This window comes from Trifolium pratense, linkage group LG6 (assembly GCF_020283565.1).
Source record: "Trifolium pratense cultivar HEN17-A07 linkage group LG6, ARS_RC_1.1, whole genome shotgun sequence".
Taxonomy (NCBI): Eukaryota; Viridiplantae; Streptophyta; class Magnoliopsida; order Fabales; family Fabaceae; genus Trifolium; species Trifolium pratense.
Window position 1 is genome coordinate 1,197,072 of NC_060064.1, and position 20,638 is coordinate 1,217,709.

Consider the following 20,638-nt stretch of genomic DNA (forward strand, 5'->3'; position numbering starts at 1 on the left):
GCCCAATGAAGCTCTGACATTAATGGGCTGTCTGTCATTTTTTACCTCTTTACAATCGTTACTTTTTGCCCCCAACACCTCCCCCACCCCCCCTTCCCAAATTTCAAAATATTACCCTATTATATTTGAACTTATTTTGCTCTCTATACATGGTTCAAAACTCTTAAAATTTTAGAATATTACACATTTGGACTTGTTTTTATTGAGACAATTACATTTGTTTCTATTTATGTTGTTTATACTGTTTAAAATACGAATGTTCCTCATGATTCTCTCGTTGATACAAAACCAAACATTACGTTTGTGGATCTTCCCACTAATGGGATTGGTGCAACTTCTGGTTTAACATCAACCGGACCAGAGAATCCACAATTTTAGTTGCAATGTTAGAGAATTTACATTAGCGATGGATCCACAAATTTAGCTACAACGTCTAATTTTGCATCATCGGAAAATCATGAAAATCATCCATATCTAAAAACATTGTAAACAATTTAAGAAAACACAATTGCATCACCATGTATTTGTAAAGTTGGAAATTACAAATAAGGGTAGGTGAATTGGAAGGAGGCTCAAGCTCAATTATCAAGGTGGTAGTAGCTCTGCCGACAGGCAGCACAAGAAGGAAGTAAGTAAGTAAGTAAGTAAGGAAACCTTTAAACCTTCCTGTAGACCGTATTGCATTTGAAAGGTTGACCGTGGATTACGGGATTCTTGTACTATGGCTAATTTCATACATACATCAATATAGAGGATAGAGCTATAGATAGCTAACTTCTGAAATATATAAGTTTCGATTTATTTCCAAATCATCATTTAATCATATATTCATATATAGGGAAACTGTTGTTCTGGGATATATACACTATTTTACTATTCGTTAGATTCTCTACAGTAAATTTGTAGTAGTATGAAGAAAATTATACTCCAACTCCAAGCGTGTTAACCTAAATATGAATATATCTAGAGGAATCAGTCAATTTAGTCTCTAAACTATCACTCTCTCACCAACTTAGTCTCTAAACTATTAAAAACAACTAAAAGGTCCCTAATCTATTTTTTATCCGTCAATTTAGTCCCTAAACTATCACTCTCTCACCAACTTAGTCCCTAAACTATTAAAAACAACTAAAAGGTCCATAAACTATATTCACATCCTTCAATTTAGTCCCTCATAAACATCATTTTATGATTCCTAACAAACCTGTTATAAATCTCCACGGCACTTCTTTAACACACTAGCATGGATGAAAAAAAGCTAGCTCCTACTAGTATTACCAATAACACAACCAGCCCGCAAAGATAATTCACCATACAAATGCTTGGAATTTAATAAGACTTTGTTAGCATACTAGATATGATGACACTTTTGTACCCTTTATATGATCATTATACACACCAACACACCCCAAAATATTCCTTACAATAACAGAAGAAAAGGAATAGAAGGATAAAAAAATTCTCATACCCGCAAGAAACAAGAGATCACAGCATAAACTTCAAAGGGATAAAACAAAATCACAAACCCTTACAAATTTACATAAGTGAGAACAAAAAACAGACCTGATTTTAGCGTAGTCTCTAACAAGAAAAGTAAATGCTTGAGCTTGAGAAGCTTCTGGTCCAGTAGGACCATAAAACTCACTAGGGTAAGCAGTATTATTAAACCAGACAAAACAACAAGCTATAAAACCAAAAACGGTTGAATCATATCATTTTTTTTTAACCTTTCAGTCAAAAAGTTAAATAACAAAATTATTCTGTGTTAAGAAAAAAAAGAAACCGACAATTGCCACTTTTTTCATACTAAATATCTCTTTCGTTCTAAATGATTATTCTGAAAGAATGAATTGAGTTCGGCGACTAGAGGTTATATTTGAGTTGCGAGCAAAACGGTTGTTGCCGGAGAGTGGAGTGGTTGGCGGCGAGCAAGATGGTTGTTTTCGTCGAAGCACGTGGAAGAAGAAAGGGTGATAATATTTTAGGGTTTTATAGACAAGTTAACCGAGGACTAAATTGACGGATGAAAAATAGATTAGGGACCTTTTAGTTGTTTTTAATAGTTTAAGGACTAAGTTGGTGAGAGAGTGATAGTTTAGGGACTAAATTGACTGAATACTCAATATATCTATCTGTAATTAAGAAGAAAAAAAATTGGTAGATAGATGTGCGATCTCTTGTCCCCATGAGCTTTGCTCAGTTGGTAGGGACATCGCACTACATGTGCAGGAACCCGGATTCGAACCCGGGACACTCTACTTATTCACCTTTAAGGTGGATTTTCTAGCCACTATGCTACTTCACAAAAAAAAAGTGCAATCTCTTTGAAATAAAAGGCATTGTTATATGATTGTTTTTGTTTTGCATGAATTCACAAGATGAAGAATTTATATATGGGAAATGATATATGTCGTGATTAAATCAATCTCGTGAGATTATCTCAGTTTACATAGACATTACATTATATACATGGGTCAGAGTCCGAACTCTAATCATCCTACTTATTCATTTTAAGGATGAAATTTGTAACTACTAGATTACTTCAAAAAAAATCAGTTGTGATAATTAAATAGCATTGATATATATATATATATATATATATATATATATATATATATAATTTGCTGGCCATGCATGAATCATGATTGAAAAATATTGAAGCTACATTTTTTTATGAATACGTACGTACATTGGATGCAAAGTAACAAAACTGTTTTAATTATTCTAATGGTTACTATGCTCCAATTTAAATAATTTATTGAGTAAACCATCAAATTGTTAAATGATTTTATAGGGCACTCTCAAATAGATTCATAATTTTATAAATATTTCAAAAAGATATTTGATTCAGTCAAATTTTATTCATATTAGTACTTGTACTAAGAACTAAATTAATAGTCAAGAAAACCAAATAAATAGTAAGTTATTAAAATATATAAAGTTAATTGATAGTAAATAACTTTATTATCATGATTGATAAAATTAACTTGACAGATTGATAAAATTAAAATCATTTTTGAAATATTCATAAAGTATTTTTTTTTATTATCATGATATTGGTACGTAACTTCGACCGTCGTTAGTGATGACTAATTTTTGTCGGGGGAACTTATGAGACACACAAGGTGAGTTCTCTCCTCCCAGCTTAATTTTCTCCATACGCATGAGTCAATAATCGAATCTATAACCACATACTTAAAAAGACTAAGACTCTTACAACTTATATCAATTCATCGTAGATATTCACAAAATTATAAACCTATTTAAAAATAAGACAAAATTAATAATCTATTCCTTTCAGAATTATGGTTCTCTCTCGCTGTACAAAATTAATAAACTATACTTCTTGTAATTATCTCAATTGGTATACTCCAAAGTCCAAACATTATTTTTGCACATCAAATAACTTTTGACATGTTCATTTTCGGGTACATGCAGCTATGACACAGAATAGGAGTGAAATCTATCTAGTCAATTTTGTCTTGCTCTACACTTATCACTATATAATCTTTAATTCATTCATTAATATAGGATTCAATTGATATATACCTAACCCAATTTGACCAATTATCTATTATATTTGACTCGTTAGTTATTTACATTTTGGTGACTCTGATCAACGATGCTCTCGATGAAACCAGTAAGTAGTAATCCATGGCCATGGTCATGGTCATGGTCATGGTCATGGATGCCAAGAGAAAAACCTCCCAAAAAGTATCAGCCAAAACACACGATATATATTACTTTCGAGAAATACTTTGCACAATTTTAAATGATGCTATATATAAGGAACACTTTGAAGAAAAAAAATTAGTCATTTTTATAAGAAACACTCTTTTAATTTATTCTTTATTAAATAGATAATCCCTTATATACCCTTATTAAATTGTATAAAATAAATTATAAGGAAAAAAACTCATTTTTTTTGTCCCAAATTATAAGGGAGAAAATCATTTTTAAGAATATTTTTCTCTTATTCTCATAAAATTAAATGCAAATTGCATTTAATTTTCTCTCTCTACCCTTTTCTCAATAAACAACGACCAATAAAAATTGTTTTTACATCTTCCTATGCAACTTATTCCAAGGAAAACCCACAAAAACATATTTCAAATTCTCATGTTTTACTTTTTCTTAATAAGTGTGATTTTTTTATTTTCTCTTATAATTCGGGACGGAGGGAGTACAACCTATTCTAATATTATGCATTAATTATACAACACATTTTCAATGTTAGTTTTGAAATAACACATAACATATTTTAAAATTTTTAATAAAAAATAAGCTTCCCTTGATATGTGTGTTTTTCTCAATGTGTTTCTTATATATAGGATCGGAGGGAGTAAATATATAGACGCACAAAAATAAATAAAAAATTACAAGAAAAAATGACTAAATAATGGGTCTAGACTAGTGTAAAAAAGAAGGGTCTAGATCTAGATTATTTTTGTTTTAATTTTTTAAAAATTTGCAAGTGTTTTTCTAAATTTTCTTTTGGGATTGTTATTATGCAGGAGTTATTCTTTTCTCTGTCATAAAATAACAAGCTGACCAAAATAACTAACATCTAATGCAATGGATAACAGTATTATATAGGCAAAATTATTTAAAATTTAAATTTATGTTAAGATAAATTAATATAAAAATATAATGACATTAGACTTTTAATAAAAACATAATAAAATTATTAGATTATTTATATGATAAAGAAATACACACTCTATTCCTAGCAACCAGTAATGTCTCCAATGCAATGGACTTGTACGGTTGTACCACAAAAAAATAATTCTCATGTAAATTATAATGATTTTCAATAAAAACAAATTAATGAGAAAGATTTAGGTCCATGCATGGAGCATGTGTATTATAATTTCAATACAAAAAAACATAAGCCTTAATAAACTATTTTTTTTAAGTACTAATATTGCATCGTTTTAAATTGCGGCCGCAACATAAAAGATTTGAAATAACATTTCAACCGCAATTTGGCGTGCATTGGCAGCATTTATATAGAGATTCTTTGCGCAATAATTCAATTGTTGCGACCACAGTTTAAAACAAAGGCATAATCATGACGATGGTTGATCAGGAGCGGCGGCGATGTTGCGATTAGGTCTCTTCCTCTTCTTATGGTAGCTAACTCCCCTAGCCTTAGACTGAAAATCGCGAACATCGCGCAAGTAAAACCTAACAGCACTGTCACCAAAAGGATTACCATTGCCTCCACCATTATTTTGCTGATCATAAGCGGCACGGAGACGACCGATTAGGGCATCGAGGCTACCCCACGCCTGGCGGAGAGGACAAGGACAAGGAGATGGAGGGTTTGGAATCCCAAAAAAAGGACAAGTTGGATTGTGAACTTTGGTCTTCCCAAATTGATCAAGGTAGTGAAGGAATTCAAGAACATGTGAACCATTGCACATGGATGGAGAAAGTGGTGGGTGCTGGTTCCTTAGGTACTGACAGAATGTGTTCCAATCTCTCCCCTTTTGACACTCATACCTGTTACTTTTGTTACCACCACTTGAATCACTTCCATTGCTAGGGTTTGTTGGTTCAGCTGATACCAATGCCATATTCCAATGGATGAATGGATTGATTGGATTTGCCTTAGCTTTGAGAGTTGTGAGATTAAGGTCCCTTGTTTAAGATTTAAATAAAAGTGATTGTTAGATAAAATAATAATCTAAAAATTATCTTTAGAGATTATTTTATTGTTTTAGTCAAACTTTAGAGAAATTTTCCATTTTATGGGATGTCCTAAAAAGACAGACATATTTTTTTTATATATATAAAATGGAATTATATTTTTGACAATATATAAAACAGAAGTTTATAGTAAATGGTAAAAATTACTATTTTAAAAGTTATTATTTTTATTAAAAAAAAGCTACTGTTTTTTACAACATTTTTTTTCAAAAGCGACCAATTTTTTTTAGATTGAAGTGACCAAGTTTTTTCATTTTAATAAAAAAATAATCATCATGGATGGAAAAAGCCATCTTCCTATCATTAATTTTTTTTTTTATTTTCTATTTTGATATGTTTAATTAGTGTCTAAGGGACCGTTTAGCATAACTCTTATTAGATTTCATGTAATTTCGAAAACTTAAACAAACTCATTAAAAATATTTTGTTAGGGCACAGATTATACAAAAAAAAATAAAAAAATTGATGTTCTTTAATATTATTATGGATTATATAAAAAAAATACTAGGATTAGTCTAGTGATAAGGGGTTTGGATAGTATGTTGTAGGTCCTGGGTTCGATCCCAACTCATTGTAAACAAAAAAACACGGTAAAAATGACTTTTAATATAAAGTCAATTATCAAAACTGTTTTTTTTTAAATCTACTCAAAATATTTTTCACTTGAAGCAGTTTTTATATTTACTTTAGATTCTATTTTTTTAAAAATAAATTATCACGACCGGATGAAATAATTTAAATGTGATTTTTTTATAAACAAAAGTAATATTTTTTACTCAAAAAATTGTACGGGTTGAAATAAAAATAAAAAACTAGATCTAAATCTAAATAAATAAAATGTTTAAGTGGTAAAAGATTACCTAGTATACGTTCTTCTGTTGTGAATTATTACTAGGGTTTTCAACTTTTCCTTGTTGTAGCTAGAACTGGAACAAGAAAAGAACAGTGCATGGTTAATTAGTGAGGGTTGTACTAGCAACTATATATAGTTAAAACTCAATAAAAACAAAAATAAACCAAATATAGTTTAAAAAATAAAAAATGAAGAGAGGGGTATACCTTTGTTTGTTCTATTGATCGTAGGCAAATTTGTTGGGAGATGCAATGCAATTGGTTTCTGGAAATGGAATGAAACTAGATTGAAAAAAATGTTTGGTGTTTTGTAACTAATAACACAAAAAAATGCAAACAAACAAAGTGAGAGTTTCAATATTGTGACTGTGAGTGATGTGAAGTGAAGTGAAGTTGTATGTATCAACTTTATTATCACATGATGAGAAAATAAAAAAAAGAAAAGAGAATAGGGTAATTTTTAATGTATTGGTATGGCCCAAAACAAGACAAGGTTTGGCAGTGTGCAGGGCAGTGATGATGTGAGTTGAGATGACCATAGATGGACAGACATGTATATGTATATATACTAGTATTTATCTAAATTTTTTTCACATTTTTTTACCTCAATTCTATTTTTCCTTATTTTTTTATTTTAAAAATGAGAAAATATTTAATGTTTTAACAATTTTTTTAAATAAAGATATTGTTTTTTATATTTTATTCATATTTTGTTTGAATTTTTATTCATATTTTATGCTTACCAATCAATTTTAAATTTTGTTATAAGAAAAAAATCAATTTTAACTTTGTGAAATTCAAACCTCATAAATACGTAAACTATGTTAGATAAATCAATCTTTTGACCGTGGGACAATATCACATGGTCAATAGTCATGGTCATTTAATTATTGCTTCAAAAATGATTATTTTATTTTATTTTTTTGGTACATATCTATTATTTTATTTTAATTAGTTATTATTTACCTTGGCAAAAAAAAAGAAGTTTTTTTGACTAAAAAAAAAGAAATATGGTTATTATTTACGATAATTGTCGTCAACGAAATTCAATTAATTACTATAATAATAATTAAAAATAGGCGACTCGCTTGTTACTTGCACAATATTGTTTGAATGATGCGGCCGGTGTCACCTAACCCTAATCATACATGATAAGGAATTATTATGCGAGTTTACATTTTAAGATAAGCGACCAATTTTTTAAGATATTTAAAATAATTATTATCAACGAATTCCAATTAAATACTATAATAACTAAAAATAAGGGACTCGCTTGTTGCTTGCACGTTATTGTTGGAGGGATGTGATCATATGACCCTAATCATAAAGGATTGTACTATTAGGCGAGTTCACATTATGAGATAAACGAACCAAATTGCAGACTTTTTAGTTAAGTGTGAACTATTTTCAACTATATTTACTATTAATTATTTATATGTTTCTTTTATAATAACTTAATATTTAGAATCCTTAAAGTGTACTAAAAAAAATACTTGTTTGCATTTTCTTACATGATATTATAGTCTATCTTTGCTCATTTTAATGTAATAAAGTTTGATTGAATTTCATGTAGTTACAGCATAATGCCATAATAGGTCTGGATCGATTAATCTTAACTCGGTAGTCGATGTCATTTTACTACATGAAAATGAATTTGAAATTAGACATTTCAACCTACAATCAATAGTTAAGATGAGTTACAAGATAAATCTGCATGAAATATAATGAAATTAATTTAGTAGAAACCACGGTGAATACAACCTTTTGCTGATAACATCTGTAATAGTAATTACGCAAACGTAAGTTGGTGCACAGTGAGTTGTAAATTCTGAAATATCGATATTTTCTCGCGATTAAAAAGATGGAGTGGCAAAAATATTATATGGATATACTTCTTGTACCATGCGGGTTTATCATCATTCTTTTATATCATTTATGGTTATGACATATGACTCGAACTCAGCCATTCACCACAACTTTTGGAAGAGATGCAGATGGTCAAAAATTTTGGATTCCTGCCATGATGAAGGTAACACACACAAAGACTATAGACTTAAATATATTTTTGTTGTAAAATATATGGAATTTTTACATTATGTAACAATTTCATAATTTTTTTTCTTCTTTTGTTTGGATAAACACTTTATTTACAGCTTTATAGCACAAACACTTATCAGGATAATCACTTATTATGTATAAGCTATATTTCTATAGCAAAAAGGTTGTATAAACTATTTTAGTATCGAATGAGGGTCCATCTACTCACAAAAAAAAAGGCGCAAAAATGGGTCTTCAAAAGAGTGTTTTTGGTTTACTAAAAAAAAGTGTTTTTGGATGAGTAAAACCAAGTTCATTGCATTGCATTGCATTGCACCGTGGAATTTTGGATGAAAAGAGGTTCCTTCAGGTTTGGCACTAATAAGATAGTGGACAAGATTGAAACCCCGGTGGACCCTCATTGAGTTCAACATATATAATTAACTAAAAAAAGAGTTATACAAAGAAAAATTAAAAAGGATAAAAAAAAAATTGTCTCACTAATGGTGTGTTTGATTGCGTAGAGAAAACGAGAAGAAAGAAATTAGTGAGAAAGGGAGTTTAAGAAGAAAGAAATATAAAAAAAATAAAGTAGATTTAATATGTTGATTGATATAAAAGAAATAAAAAAGAAAGAAATATATCTAATTTATAAAAGGACAAATTATTGTTATATGCATTCTCTCTTATATTTCTCTTTTCTTTCTATTTTCTCTAACTCTCTCTTATATTTCTCTTAAAACAAAAATATATAAGTTGTTCTATAATTGAATCTGTAAAATGTTTTATACATGCCTTTGGTGAAACTATATATATTGTCTACAAAACTCAACCTTTGATAAACTACATTTATAAACCTAGGTGACACAATTGTTATGCAGGACCTTTTGAACTCTTTTATGAAGGTCTATGGTCTCTAGTGCTAGAAGTGTCCGTCAAAAGGTTCACTATCTCTTATCAAGTCATGCTTGTATTTGAAGCATATAGAAGCTCCCTATAATGAGTTGCATGTTGCTCAAAAATATCTAGACACGCTTTACGACAAATAGTGCAAACCTCATCCTTAGAAAATAACGGAATCATGAGGCGATACCTAAAGATAGTATCTTACTCTACCAGAGACATATATTGACTAATTCATCGATAGAGATAGTTAAAGAAAATCTTGACCATATAATATTTTCAAACACCTAAAAACTATTTTTTCACGAGAATTTAAATTTTTGTTGTTATTTTTACCAGATTATGTTTTTATTAAACTAGTTAGATTTGTTGAAGGAAAAAAATTGAATTGTATTAATCATATGACTGATGTTGAATTTTGATGTCAATTATGATTATGAAGGATGTAGAGAAAAAAAAATTGGTTGCAAAAGGTAACTAGAAAAGGAAAGAAAAGAACAAAAAAAATGAAAAAACTAAGGACGAAAAAGTTTGCGAGATGTCTATAACCTCTTTTAGCAAGTTTGATATATTGACATAGAAAGTAAAAACCAAAAACCACCCTAATTAGACCAGACAAAATTGTTATGTAATATTTTTTACGGGGTAATTTTTTTTAGGTGGGAATTGAGGATGAATCGTGAATCTCTAGCATACTCCTCATCATTAAATTAATCTTAGTAGCTTAAAATTTTATGTAATTTGGAATACAGTGTCAGAAATAATAAATATAGTTGGAGTATTAGAATTAAGGTAGACTATCTCAATTCAAATTATAAATTAAAATTTGTTGAATCACTCGATAATGTATTATTCAGACCGTGCTTTAGATCTCTAATTTTTTATGTGAGAGTATTAGTATTACATATCAAATGATTTTTAAAAAAAATTAATTTTTTTTTGAATGATCTAAACAATATAAATTTTCCATCCAACGATAAATTTTGTAAAATTCGTATTCGTTATAAAAATATCGAAGACTTGTGCATCATGCACCACTTAATCAAGTGGTGCATATTAGACAAAGCATGTATTTATAACTTATAAGGCGAAGACATCTCCTTGTAGAATTTTTAACCATATTGGCAAATTTAGTAAATAAAAAATAAGTTATTGAGTTGATTTTTTTTTTCTTTTCAGGTAGTTAGTGTCTAAAATTTCATACTTTAAGCTGAAATAGTGGGAATATCAAGGTTCGAACCCGAATTCTGGATCTGCATATTGCATGCAATGTCTTTGTCAATTGAGCTATGCTCACATGGATTGTGTTGCATTATTATAGCCAAGAACTGCATTTTGGGTTGCATTATTCAAGATGAAAATTTGGGATTGAAATTATCCAATGGCAATGATGTTTAAAAAGTGATCATATATAATTTATGAAATTGAAGAATAAAATTTTGGTTGATAACTAACAAACACTTTTTTTTCCTAAGTAGTCTAGTTGCTAGAAATTTAACTCTTAAGATGAGTAAGTTGGATGACCGAGGTTTGAACCCCGACCTCTTGCATATATAATGCAATGATCTGTCAACTGAGTGAAGCTCAAGAAACAAGAAGAACAAGCACACTTTACTAAATGATCATATATATGTTCATTATATTTAACCCTTTGCTCCATATTTATTCAAACAGCAGGGTGAAAATTTGATTTATTTTTTTTCCAGCAAGTTCACAAACATGAAATTATTCCACTAGTTGCCATTTTCATTTGATTCTCCGGTAACGGCACGCTGCGACATTCAATCAAATCATGAATAAAAAATTATATATACAATACTACACACAAGGAAACTGGTTATGATTGATCACCTGGAAGCACGACAAAGCGTACTGCGCGTCGCTATCTGATATTTGGTGGTGGAACACAACTCTCAATCTGTCACAAGTAAATGATATTGATATAGATAAGATTCATATGAATAAACTACTTTAATTAAAAGTTTATTTAATACTAATTTCAATTATTAGTAACAATGCAGAATGTGTGACAGAAAGTACTTTGATGAGCCCATTGGTATGACAAGGATACCATAGTCTTCTAAGTCCTTTGAAAGCTTTGCTGCTGTAGTTTGTGAACTCTCTTCAATTTCAATATATATCTGGTATCAGAGATTAAGCACAAATTAATCAGAGCGCGCAATAATTAATAATGCAATTGTTGTACTAGTATGAATGAACTCTACTCTGATAAATACTTACAATATTGGTTTCCACAGAAGAAGTGTTCACTCTCAGTCCTTTAATTTCATTCAATCCATCTAAAGTACAATTTTGAAGAAGAAACTTAAATGGTCTGTTAACATCTATGTAGCACTAGCACCGACACCTCGGATTGAAGGGTGTCTGGTGTATGATAAGTGTCTGTGTGTGTATCAGTGTCGTGTCTGGTGTATATATGCCTTTGTTTATGCTTCATAGATTAACATTGTAAGAAACATACCAGCCAAAAATCTAGCTTTCTTGTGATCACTTTCTAGCTTTTCAACATTTTCTTGTAATGCAACAAGTGCAGCTGCACAAAGGATTCCAACCTGTCTCATTCCACCACCTAAAGTTTTTCTAAGCCTTCTAGCCTGAAAAAACAGATATATTAAGTTCTTTCAAAATGAATAATATCACTTCTATTGTATTCACATTTGCCAGAAAGATTTTGAAATACCTTGGCTATAAAGCTATTGGAACCAACAATTACAGATCCAACTGGAGCACCTAAACCTTTAGATAGGCAAACCTAATTCATATATATATTCAAAGTAATCATAAGTTGTTAGTTCATATATAAACCTTTTGATTTTTCGTTGGCATTACACTATACTAATTAATTACCTTGGCAAAACGCTTGAGTTTACTTCTTAAGCGATCCAATAACGATGCAATCACATTTAATTTAGTGTAAATCACAATTTTAAAACTATTTAGATAATCTAAGAACAGAAAAGATTTACTCTATAAAATTTTTTCGATGAATCTTGTTCAATATAAGAAAAGGTAAAAGAAGAAACACACCGATACTGAATCAGCTGCTCGAACAAGCCTATCCACAGGAACACCGAGTGCCTGAAAAACCAAAATATTTCTGTCATATTTAGGCTGAGTATATATCTCTGATGTATCTTAATTGTAAGGATATTAACCATATCATAAGTAAGACAAAAAAAAAACTTACAACTGATGCATTAAATATACGAGCTCCGTCTATATGAAGCTTCAATCCGTGCTTCTTAGCAACCTCTCCAACTCTTTCTGTATATTCAACCGAAAGGCATCTACCTCCAGAGCTGCATAATATAAAAGCAACAATGAACAATGCTCTAGAAAATGTAAACAAATGGAAAATTTTGAACAAAGGAATTGCTTACTTTCCATGAGAATTTTCCAAACAAATGAGCCTTGTGGTTGGATAATAAAGCTCCCCTTCTGGATCTCTAATTGCAGCCTCAATCAAATCGATGTTGATGGTGCCATCGTCATTATTTTTAACTGCTCTTGAATGTACACCTCCAATGGTTGCAATACCTCCATGCTCATAAATATGAATATGTGAATTGTCTCCAAGTATAACTTCACTTCCTCTTATATCACAATGAACAAGCACAGATATGAGGTTTCCCATAGTGCCTGATGGAACAAAAAGACCAGCTTCCTTGCCAGTTATTTTTGCCATTTCTTTTTCTAACTGAACACATGAAGGGTCACGGCCAAGAACATCGTCGTCAACCTCAGCATTCGCCATAGCAACTCGCATTGTTTCGGTTGGTTTTGTGACTGTATCTGACCGAAGATCCACCATCCTTGTTACCATTTTCTCTTCAACTAAAACAAAGTCAAAATGCAAATCTCATTACTCACTCCAACTCTCCCTAATTATAACTAGAACTAATCAAATGAAGTTAGCAATTATATACAAATAGATGATTCCATAACTTTATGGATCCGTTTGATCTGCAAAATGTAAATACTGCACAGAACAGTACAAACAATTTTCATAGCTTCATAAGTTCTATTTAGGTCTTATCTCTACGCATTGAGCATGGATAATGCAGAAGAACAAATTTATAGGATAGACTCTAATTCATCTTAGATTTTAGGCCTAACAATTTCACAAAGTTGGTTTTTATTGTCCAACCTTATAACTAAAACTACTAATCTTAATAACTAATATAACTAATCTTAACCAACTTATTATAATTAGTGTTTACCAATTTGTAAACTACCTTTAACCATCTCAAACTAATTGTAACAGAATCAGTGGCAGAGAAAGCAATAGAGGAAACTAAGAAGTTTAAGAAGAAGTGATTACCTCAAACTTCAACAAAATTGCAAGTAACACAAGTATGAATATGAATATATGATGGAGATGAATATTTGTGTTTCAGTCTAGAGTTAAATAAATCAAGCAGACCAATATGAACTGGATTGCGTGGAACAAATTTGAGTCAATCTATTAATCATAATCTATGAAGAAGAAAACGCCAAGACACAACAACCAATAACATGTTTTCTGCTGTAATTTATTTTTTCTGCTATAATTGTTTATAGTATATGTTTTATTTATAGTATATATTTAAATAGAATAATCTCTCCGTCCTAAATTATAAAAGAAAAATCGTAAACAATAATACATGATCATTTGTTCACACATTATGTAATCGGAAATTTTACACAGAGCAGTTATAGTTTTGTATTATTACATGAATACCCCTAAACCATATCCTCTTCTGTGTCTATGGATATCTCTACCAACCTTGAATGAGTCCTCCATAGATATTCCCCTAACAAACAAACAACCATGGATATGTCCTTATCCTTTTTGTCAATTTCCATTTCCTTTTAAAATATAATAAATACTAGTTATTCTACTCCTACAACTAAACAAAGACTATAGTCTTGAAACCAAAATATAAAACAAAGACTAGTCCCTATTATTATGAAAATAAAATTATATTCAGATATGTTAACATGTCCTATAAATAATACTAGCAATAAAATGAAAAAATAAAAAATCGATTTCCCTAACAAGCTGAAACAAAAAATGGTAAAAAAAAATTTGGTTAGATCCGACCTTAATGAAGTGGATAGCCTTAACCGAGGTGCGTAACAGGAAAGCCCGAAAGCTGTTCCCATCCCTGTCAGGGGAGATGCCAACCATCTCTCCTTTTCACGAACACAATATTAGTGTTCTCAGATTTGTGTTATAAACATTAGAAATGTTTTAGCAACATTCGATGTGGGGCTTGTTCAATGTTGGAGTACTTCTCAACAAAACAAACCCATGGCTAACTGCTACAGTGGATAAATAGTCATGACTCTTGACGTTGTAAAGTATTGCTTCCATTCTTATTAATGATTCAACTTCTTTGAAAGATCCCAATTAAGGTAGTTGTATCGAAAGATCGTTGTGGATTCTCAAGAATGCAAGACAATTTGAGTGAAATGCGAATTAGTTTTACACTTTATATCCAAAATGAATACCTCAACTTTCCATGACAATTAATTTAAAAATACAATTAAAAACAATAAAGTAATATGGCAAAGTAATAATATATTTTATATTAAATGTCAATATAAAATTAAGTTACATTAACAGTACATATCCATTAAATCTTTATATTTATAAGAAACCTTTTTTTTTTACTAAAGAAACCTTGTAACTCTCCTCTTAGACATTTTCTAGGTTGAATGTGCCAGTCTCAAGGTCAAAGATTTGATTTCAAGACCTTGGAATGTTTTCCTTTCTTCCATGCATTTGAATTAGCAAGATTACTTAGGGAGGTGCTTCGAACAGAATAGCCCAAATGAATATCATACACAACATTCAAATAGAACAAAACTTACCAACCAAAAAATTAGAACAAAACTTGAAATTAACACTCTTCCTACTTTATAAAGAAATGTATTTCTCCTTTGATAAAATTTGAGTGAAACAACAAAAGAACTGAAAAGAAGAAAGAAAAAAAGGAAGATTAGGAACGCAAGAGTACTACAACACAGTATTCTGATCAGCACTAGATTGACTGGTTTCTTCGCCTTCAAGAAAGGTCCACTATCTATAATAAGATCCCAAAGTAAAGAGCATGAATGCCGATGATGCTGTGATTATCAACTCCTGAAAATACAATGAAAGTCGTCAAATTATCAACCCCGTACACTGAGCTAACAGATAACTATGTCAAAATCAAACTTATCCGGATTCAAGACACACTAGAATAATATGCATTGGTAATAGATGTGGTGTATGATCTTATTTCTAAGAGTTAGCAACTGTGCCATCAAACTAGTACGATGACACTGGACTTTGATTTGTAAATATCTAAATACATCAATCGGTTTTCTAAAGGTATTCACCACATCATATTGATCCTTCAGTTTCACATCTTCACCATCATATTGATCCATCAAATGACATTAAATCAGTTTTTGAAGGATAAAATTGATGTTTATATAATTATCATTACCAATTTGATTTCACTAATATATGGAAGACTGATAGTAATGTCGCATAAGAGGACCAATAAGTTTACTCTACGGTCGACAAAGTATATAACACCAATGGAATTTCATATTGCAAAGGACACATTAATAGAAGAAATGAAATATATAGATAAGATTTAAAAATACTGCAATTGGTGCCTGCACTTTTAGAATCAATCTTATGATACATCTCGAATTCATATATGCATATTAAGAGACATTCAGTACGGTCTGTCAATCGCAGATTGCAAAAATGGCGATTTGCTCAAATTCCACTACGCTACAGTGTTATACGCTGCTATAGCCACTATTAGACAATAAACTAAATCGCGTATCGCGAAACAATGGCGGTTTGTTAAAATTCTGCAATGCTGTAGTCCCAGTATAGCAGGCTATTTAACAACACAGATAACTAGCTATCCTAGTGCAAAAGTATATCTTACTTAAATGGCAACCAAACAGCTTGCCATGTATTAAAAAGTAATGCTCGTGTAACCAGGAGTCCAGGACACAGTTTATAATTGTTGAATAATGAACATACATCTTCAACTCTTCACCGCATAGGAAAATGACATTTGATAACTTGCTAAAAAAAAATGACATTTGATAAGAAAGCCCACATAAAGAATGCAAACAAAATTTCCGGCATTCCTAAGAAAAATAAACTGCAGGACATGCATCATCATATTACTCACAAGGTTTCTGAACAATTGATTTAGTCAGGAAGAACTGAATTAATTTATACCTGACTGTTGTAAAGAAAAAGTGGGATAGAACCAATTGCAGACTCAATTATGTTCAAAGCGAAAGTGTAACCCTGCAGGAAATGTACCAGAACGTATTAATCTTTATCTGGAATATTGAACAATTTTGAGGAGTAATAATATTTATAATAACAACAAAATAGAAATTTCAAGCATATTTGACTACGATGAATTTTGAGACACAAAGTAACTGAATAGCATACTGAAAATATATTTTCAGCTAAAAACTAAAAATACACAATATAAATTAGTTTGGGCATCATTAATCTGATGGTGTATATTGACAACGTCCAATCTTTCCCAAAAGCAATAACTTGCAAAGTTTGTTCCTACTCTCCTAGTGGAAGTCCAGCACAGTACAAAAGCCTAAGTTTGTCTTCAAATATTAGTTCCAATAAAGATTAAAAGGAAATTATGCAAATTAATCTTTTCACAATATCATGATGAAAAGAAAAGGAAAAAAAAGGAAGATGAAAAGGAGTGATCCTTGAATCATACCAAGGATGAAACAGCTACACATCCAAAAACCAAGGCCAGCGATCGGAGTAGTCTCTTTCCCATGCGCAGTCCTTCTCCTGGATCTTCACCATCTTCCTGTAGCCAACATTATCATGAACTATACAATTCTTTTGATAATTGAACATAGTTTAAAAATAGAAGATTTTAAGATTTTATTGAATGTGCTGTCATAGAATATGAAACTCACATTAATCGTGGAGCTTTTAGGAGAATCGAAGGATTTTAACTTCTCAAAAAGCCTATATACAAAAGCAAAGGCTAAAAACTGCAAAGGTTTATAATCAGCACTACGGGTGACCACGATCCAAGCTGTCTGCAGAAAATAGTAAACAATTCTTATCAATACTACATTATAAGACGTAAGACCAAGATGTTTTCTGAGCATTAGTATATTCCAAAATAAATAAATAAAATCAACCACTCATTTACTACTCACAAAAGCAGCAGCTATTGCCAAGTTGATGCGCACATCATTTTCACTTGATTTAGCAAACCTGAAATTGCATTGGAGTTCAAATAATGTCAAAAACTCCAAGTCACTGATAATAGAATGACACTGTTTAGTGATAACGGGAAAAAATTAACTTGAAGAAAATGTAGAACATGATGAAATTGACACTGGAAATAAATCTCAGTTATACATACAGTAGGAAAAATGAGATTTTCCTTCCAAACTGTTGCTACATAGCATAATAAATTGTTCCCCCCTCCAAAGTTCCACCCATAATAAAAAAAGTAATTGAATCTCGTCGATTATAGAAGACATGTCATCTTAATTAACACAATTCAACCATAAAGTGGGTGGAACTTTAGAGCAGGGAAATAACATGGCGACAATTCTCAAGCACATTGCAGCATAATAGAACAATATACAGCAACAGAACAACCATGTCATGAACCATGAGAAGCAATAACAAACCTTGGTCCCCAAGGTATAATTGGCTGCTTGTCAGCATACTTTATGTCCTTTGAAACCTGCATTCATTTTAGAAATTATATAAAATTTGGAGAAGCACACAACCAAAAAGTTAGGGTGAAATATTGAGGGGAAATGGGAAGAAGGCACAATATAACATAGAAAAAGTGGATGAAATAATTTGAGGCAAAAAACATGCTAGGCAAAAAACCTGAAATAATTTAAGGGTATAAGATTCTATGACTGAGAATACTGATAAATCATAAATCTTGGAAGTTAATTCATTGTAACGGAAAGTGTCAAGACCATAAGAGGTTAATTCATCCTAATCTCTCGATATGCATAATTTATAGGCTGCTTATATTCATTTTGAGCCGGAAAAAAAGAGTCGTAAGAGATGTCCTGTAAAAATTATAGCTGCTTCATCAAAGGAAGTCCAATGAATGTCGAATACATGAAATGCCTACAGAACTAAACAATCTAAAATCTCTACAAACTCATGTATTCATGTTTTGTGTGCAATTTCAAATGTTTGCGAAAATAAAGGTTCCCCTACTTTACCTTAAATGATCCAAAAGTGACACCCTTTTTCCGATTACTCAACTGAGCCATCATAAGTTTGTCATATGCCTTTTCAAGCTGGATGATAGGTTCACAATACACAAGATCACATATGTTAGTACATTAAAATTGAAGGAAAAACATATAACAATAAGGATCCCTATTCACTAACAACTTGATAAAAAATGAAATAATTAAAAGCATTATAAGACACATTTGTAGAATCAATGCAAAAAGTAATCATCGGTCCCGTCTCGCAGTAAATTACACATTTCAGTAAAAATAATAATAGAGAACAGTAAAGTTAGTTACTTTGGAAGCAGTTTCTTCATCACCCTTAATCTCAGCTTCCTTCTTTTTCTTAGTATATGTTGCTTTGATCGTGTCAAACTTCTCGATAGGGCTTACACCAATAATCTGAATAATCATTATAACAATAACATAATGTGATACATTAATAACAAGTAATTATAAGATAATTAAGTAAATAAATACATTAGAGAGTAAATTTTTTGACCTCATATGGATTGAAGTCACCGTTAGGATTAGAACTTCCAGCTGCAGATGCAGAAGCACTGATAATTAGTCTGTTATTCCATGATGTTCTCTTAGGAAACCTGCAAATTTTAAACCGAATTTGAGTTATAGGTGAGAAAGTGGATTTTAGTAGGAAAAGCAAAGGGAGAAGGAAAAACCTGAGAGAAGTTGAAATTTGGGAACGGGAAATGTTGAATTTAGGGTAGTGAAAGTGAAGTATGTTTGAGATGGCCAAAGCCATTGAATTGGAATGTGAGTATGAGCGTGATTTTAGGGTTTAACTTGTATTTATTTATTTATCTATCTATCTATCTTCTCAATAGAGAACAAGAAGAAAGAGAACTACTGCAATTTTCCACTCCAACTACAGTACGGTTGATTCTTGTTTGGGTAACCCGAGTTCCGGTAATCGAGAGTTCAGTCGAAAGTTAAGTAAAATTGGATAAAATATTGTTGTTATCATAAATTAAACTCGAGTTCTTTGAAATGTTAAAGTATAATTTTTTTGTCAAATAGTTTATTGATTAAAATTTTATCTTTATTAAGATAAATAAGTGAGATATTTAGTATTCGAACTGAATTAAGTTCATGACACTTGCTATAAATTTCACTGAAAGTAAAAATGAAAGAAGAAAACATTCCGTTACAGATGATCCATTAACCCCAACCAAATCATGCAATTTGGTACGTAATCCATAATTGTTATATAATCATAAAATGATGTTTTCTCTCCCGACCCCGTGATTCTTTTATACACCCAATATTTCAATTTTGTCCTTGCAAAAAAAATCGGTTCGCAGAAACCAAATTTTTTCTAGTGCAAATTCGGAGTAAATTTTGGTTTTTAGAAACCGAAATTTGTTTTCAAGGCAAAAAAAACTTCGGTTTCTACAAACCGAAGTTTTTTACAAGGACAAAACTGAAAATTCAGGAGGTATAAAACAAACACGGAAGGTCGGAAGAGAAAACATCTCATAAAATATGTAAGTACTATTATTTTTCAATTCGGTTAAATTAGAAAGTTCGATCTTACTTTTTTTTTTTTATGTGATCTGAGAGTAAATGTCTTTACTCTTTACAACTATCCAAGCCCTTACATAGTTGGCTATTATTATTTAGTTAAAGTTATACTTTATTTATTTATTTTCACCGTATTATACTTACAAAATCTTTGTCAATGAACATATGAGATACACAAAGTGACCTCCTATTTCAACTGAATTTTCTTCGTATACAAAAATTAAAAATAGAACATGTGACCACTTGTTTAAGAAATTCAAGTCCCATAGGAAATAAAAGTGAATTACTTTTAAATATGAAAACA

General features: G+C 30.7%; 3 protein-coding genes and 1 non-coding gene across 6 annotated transcripts; all 4 read right to left on the reverse strand.

Moving 5' to 3' along the window:
• Window positions 1-4,662: 4,662 nt before the first annotated feature.
• On the reverse strand, window positions 4,663-7,103 carry LOC123889636 (protein LIGHT-DEPENDENT SHORT HYPOCOTYLS 1-like). The gene is made up of 3 exons (XM_045939054.1): window positions 6,772-7,103; window positions 6,573-6,638; window positions 4,663-5,643 (listed from the first exon to the last, which is right to left on the reverse strand). The coding sequence occupies exon 3, from the start codon at window positions 5,577-5,579 to the stop codon at window positions 5,070-5,072; it is 510 nt and encodes a 169-aa protein (XP_045795010.1). The 5' UTR covers window positions 5,580-5,643; window positions 6,573-6,638; window positions 6,772-7,103; the 3' UTR covers window positions 4,663-5,069.
• A 4,104-nt stretch (window positions 7,104-11,207) lies between these two features.
• Window positions 11,208-14,454, reverse strand: LOC123889637 (probable low-specificity L-threonine aldolase 1). 3 transcript variants are annotated; one of them, XM_045939056.1, is made up of 10 exons: window positions 14,238-14,454; window positions 12,906-13,359; window positions 12,713-12,824; window positions 12,553-12,603; window positions 12,206-12,277; window positions 11,987-12,119; window positions 11,746-11,804; window positions 11,545-11,645; window positions 11,356-11,422; window positions 11,208-11,276 (listed from the first exon to the last, which is right to left on the reverse strand). In XM_045939056.1, exons 2-10 carry the CDS (start codon window positions 13,346-13,348, stop codon window positions 11,238-11,240), a joined length of 1,077 nt encoding a protein of 358 aa, XP_045795012.1. In that variant the 5' UTR covers window positions 13,349-13,359; window positions 14,238-14,454; the 3' UTR covers window positions 11,208-11,237. The 3 variants fall into 3 exon arrangements, with proteins under 3 accessions (XP_045795012.1, XP_045795011.1, XP_045795013.1); XM_045939055.1 differs by having other exon boundaries at window positions 14,291-14,399; XM_045939057.1 differs by having other exon boundaries at window positions 13,847-14,291.
• A 131-nt stretch (window positions 14,455-14,585) lies between these two features.
• On the reverse strand, window positions 14,586-14,714 carry LOC123893347. The gene has a single exon (XR_006803452.1). It is a non-coding gene; the product is annotated as a U6atac minor spliceosomal RNA (small nuclear RNA).
• A 592-nt stretch (window positions 14,715-15,306) lies between these two features.
• Window positions 15,307-19,676, reverse strand: LOC123889638. The gene is made up of 10 exons (XM_045939058.1): window positions 19,473-19,676; window positions 19,295-19,394; window positions 19,090-19,194; window positions 18,778-18,855; window positions 18,220-18,275; window positions 17,737-17,794; window positions 17,488-17,613; window positions 17,280-17,375; window positions 16,763-16,834; window positions 15,307-15,652 (listed from the first exon to the last, which is right to left on the reverse strand). Exons 1-10 carry the CDS (start codon window positions 19,553-19,555, stop codon window positions 15,590-15,592), a joined length of 837 nt encoding a protein of 278 aa, XP_045795014.1. The 5' UTR covers window positions 19,556-19,676; the 3' UTR covers window positions 15,307-15,589.
• Between the last annotated feature and the right edge of the window lie 962 nt (window positions 19,677-20,638).

Bases quoted from the DNA above. Each gene is read 5' to 3' on its own strand.
- LOC123889636 (XM_045939054.1), bottom strand. From the start codon at position 5,579: ATGGCATTGGTATCAGCTGAACCAACAAACCCTAGCAATGGAAGTGAT.
- LOC123889637 (XM_045939056.1), bottom strand. From the start codon at position 13,348: ATGGTAACAAGGATGGTGGATCTTCGGTCAGATACAGTCACAAAACCA. The intron at 12,825-12,905 runs GTAAGCAATTCC...TATATTATGCAG, and splicing joins TTGGAAAATTCTCATGGAAA to CTCTGGAGGTAGATGCCTTT. The intron at 11,646-11,745 runs GTAAGTATTTAT...CTCTGATACCAG, and splicing joins CTTCTGTGGAAACCAATATT to ATATATATTGAAATTGAAGA.
- LOC123889638 (XM_045939058.1), bottom strand. From the start codon at position 19,555: ATGGCTTTGGCCATCTCAAACATACTTCACTTTCACTACCCTAAATTC. The intron at 17,795-18,219 runs GTTTGTTATTGC...ATGCAATTTCAG, and splicing joins ATTATACCTTGGGGACCAAG to GTTTGCTAAATCAAGTGAAA. The intron at 17,376-17,487 runs GTGAGTTTCATA...TGTTGGCTACAG, and splicing joins CTAAAAGCTCCACGATTAAT to GAAGATGGTGAAGATCCAGG.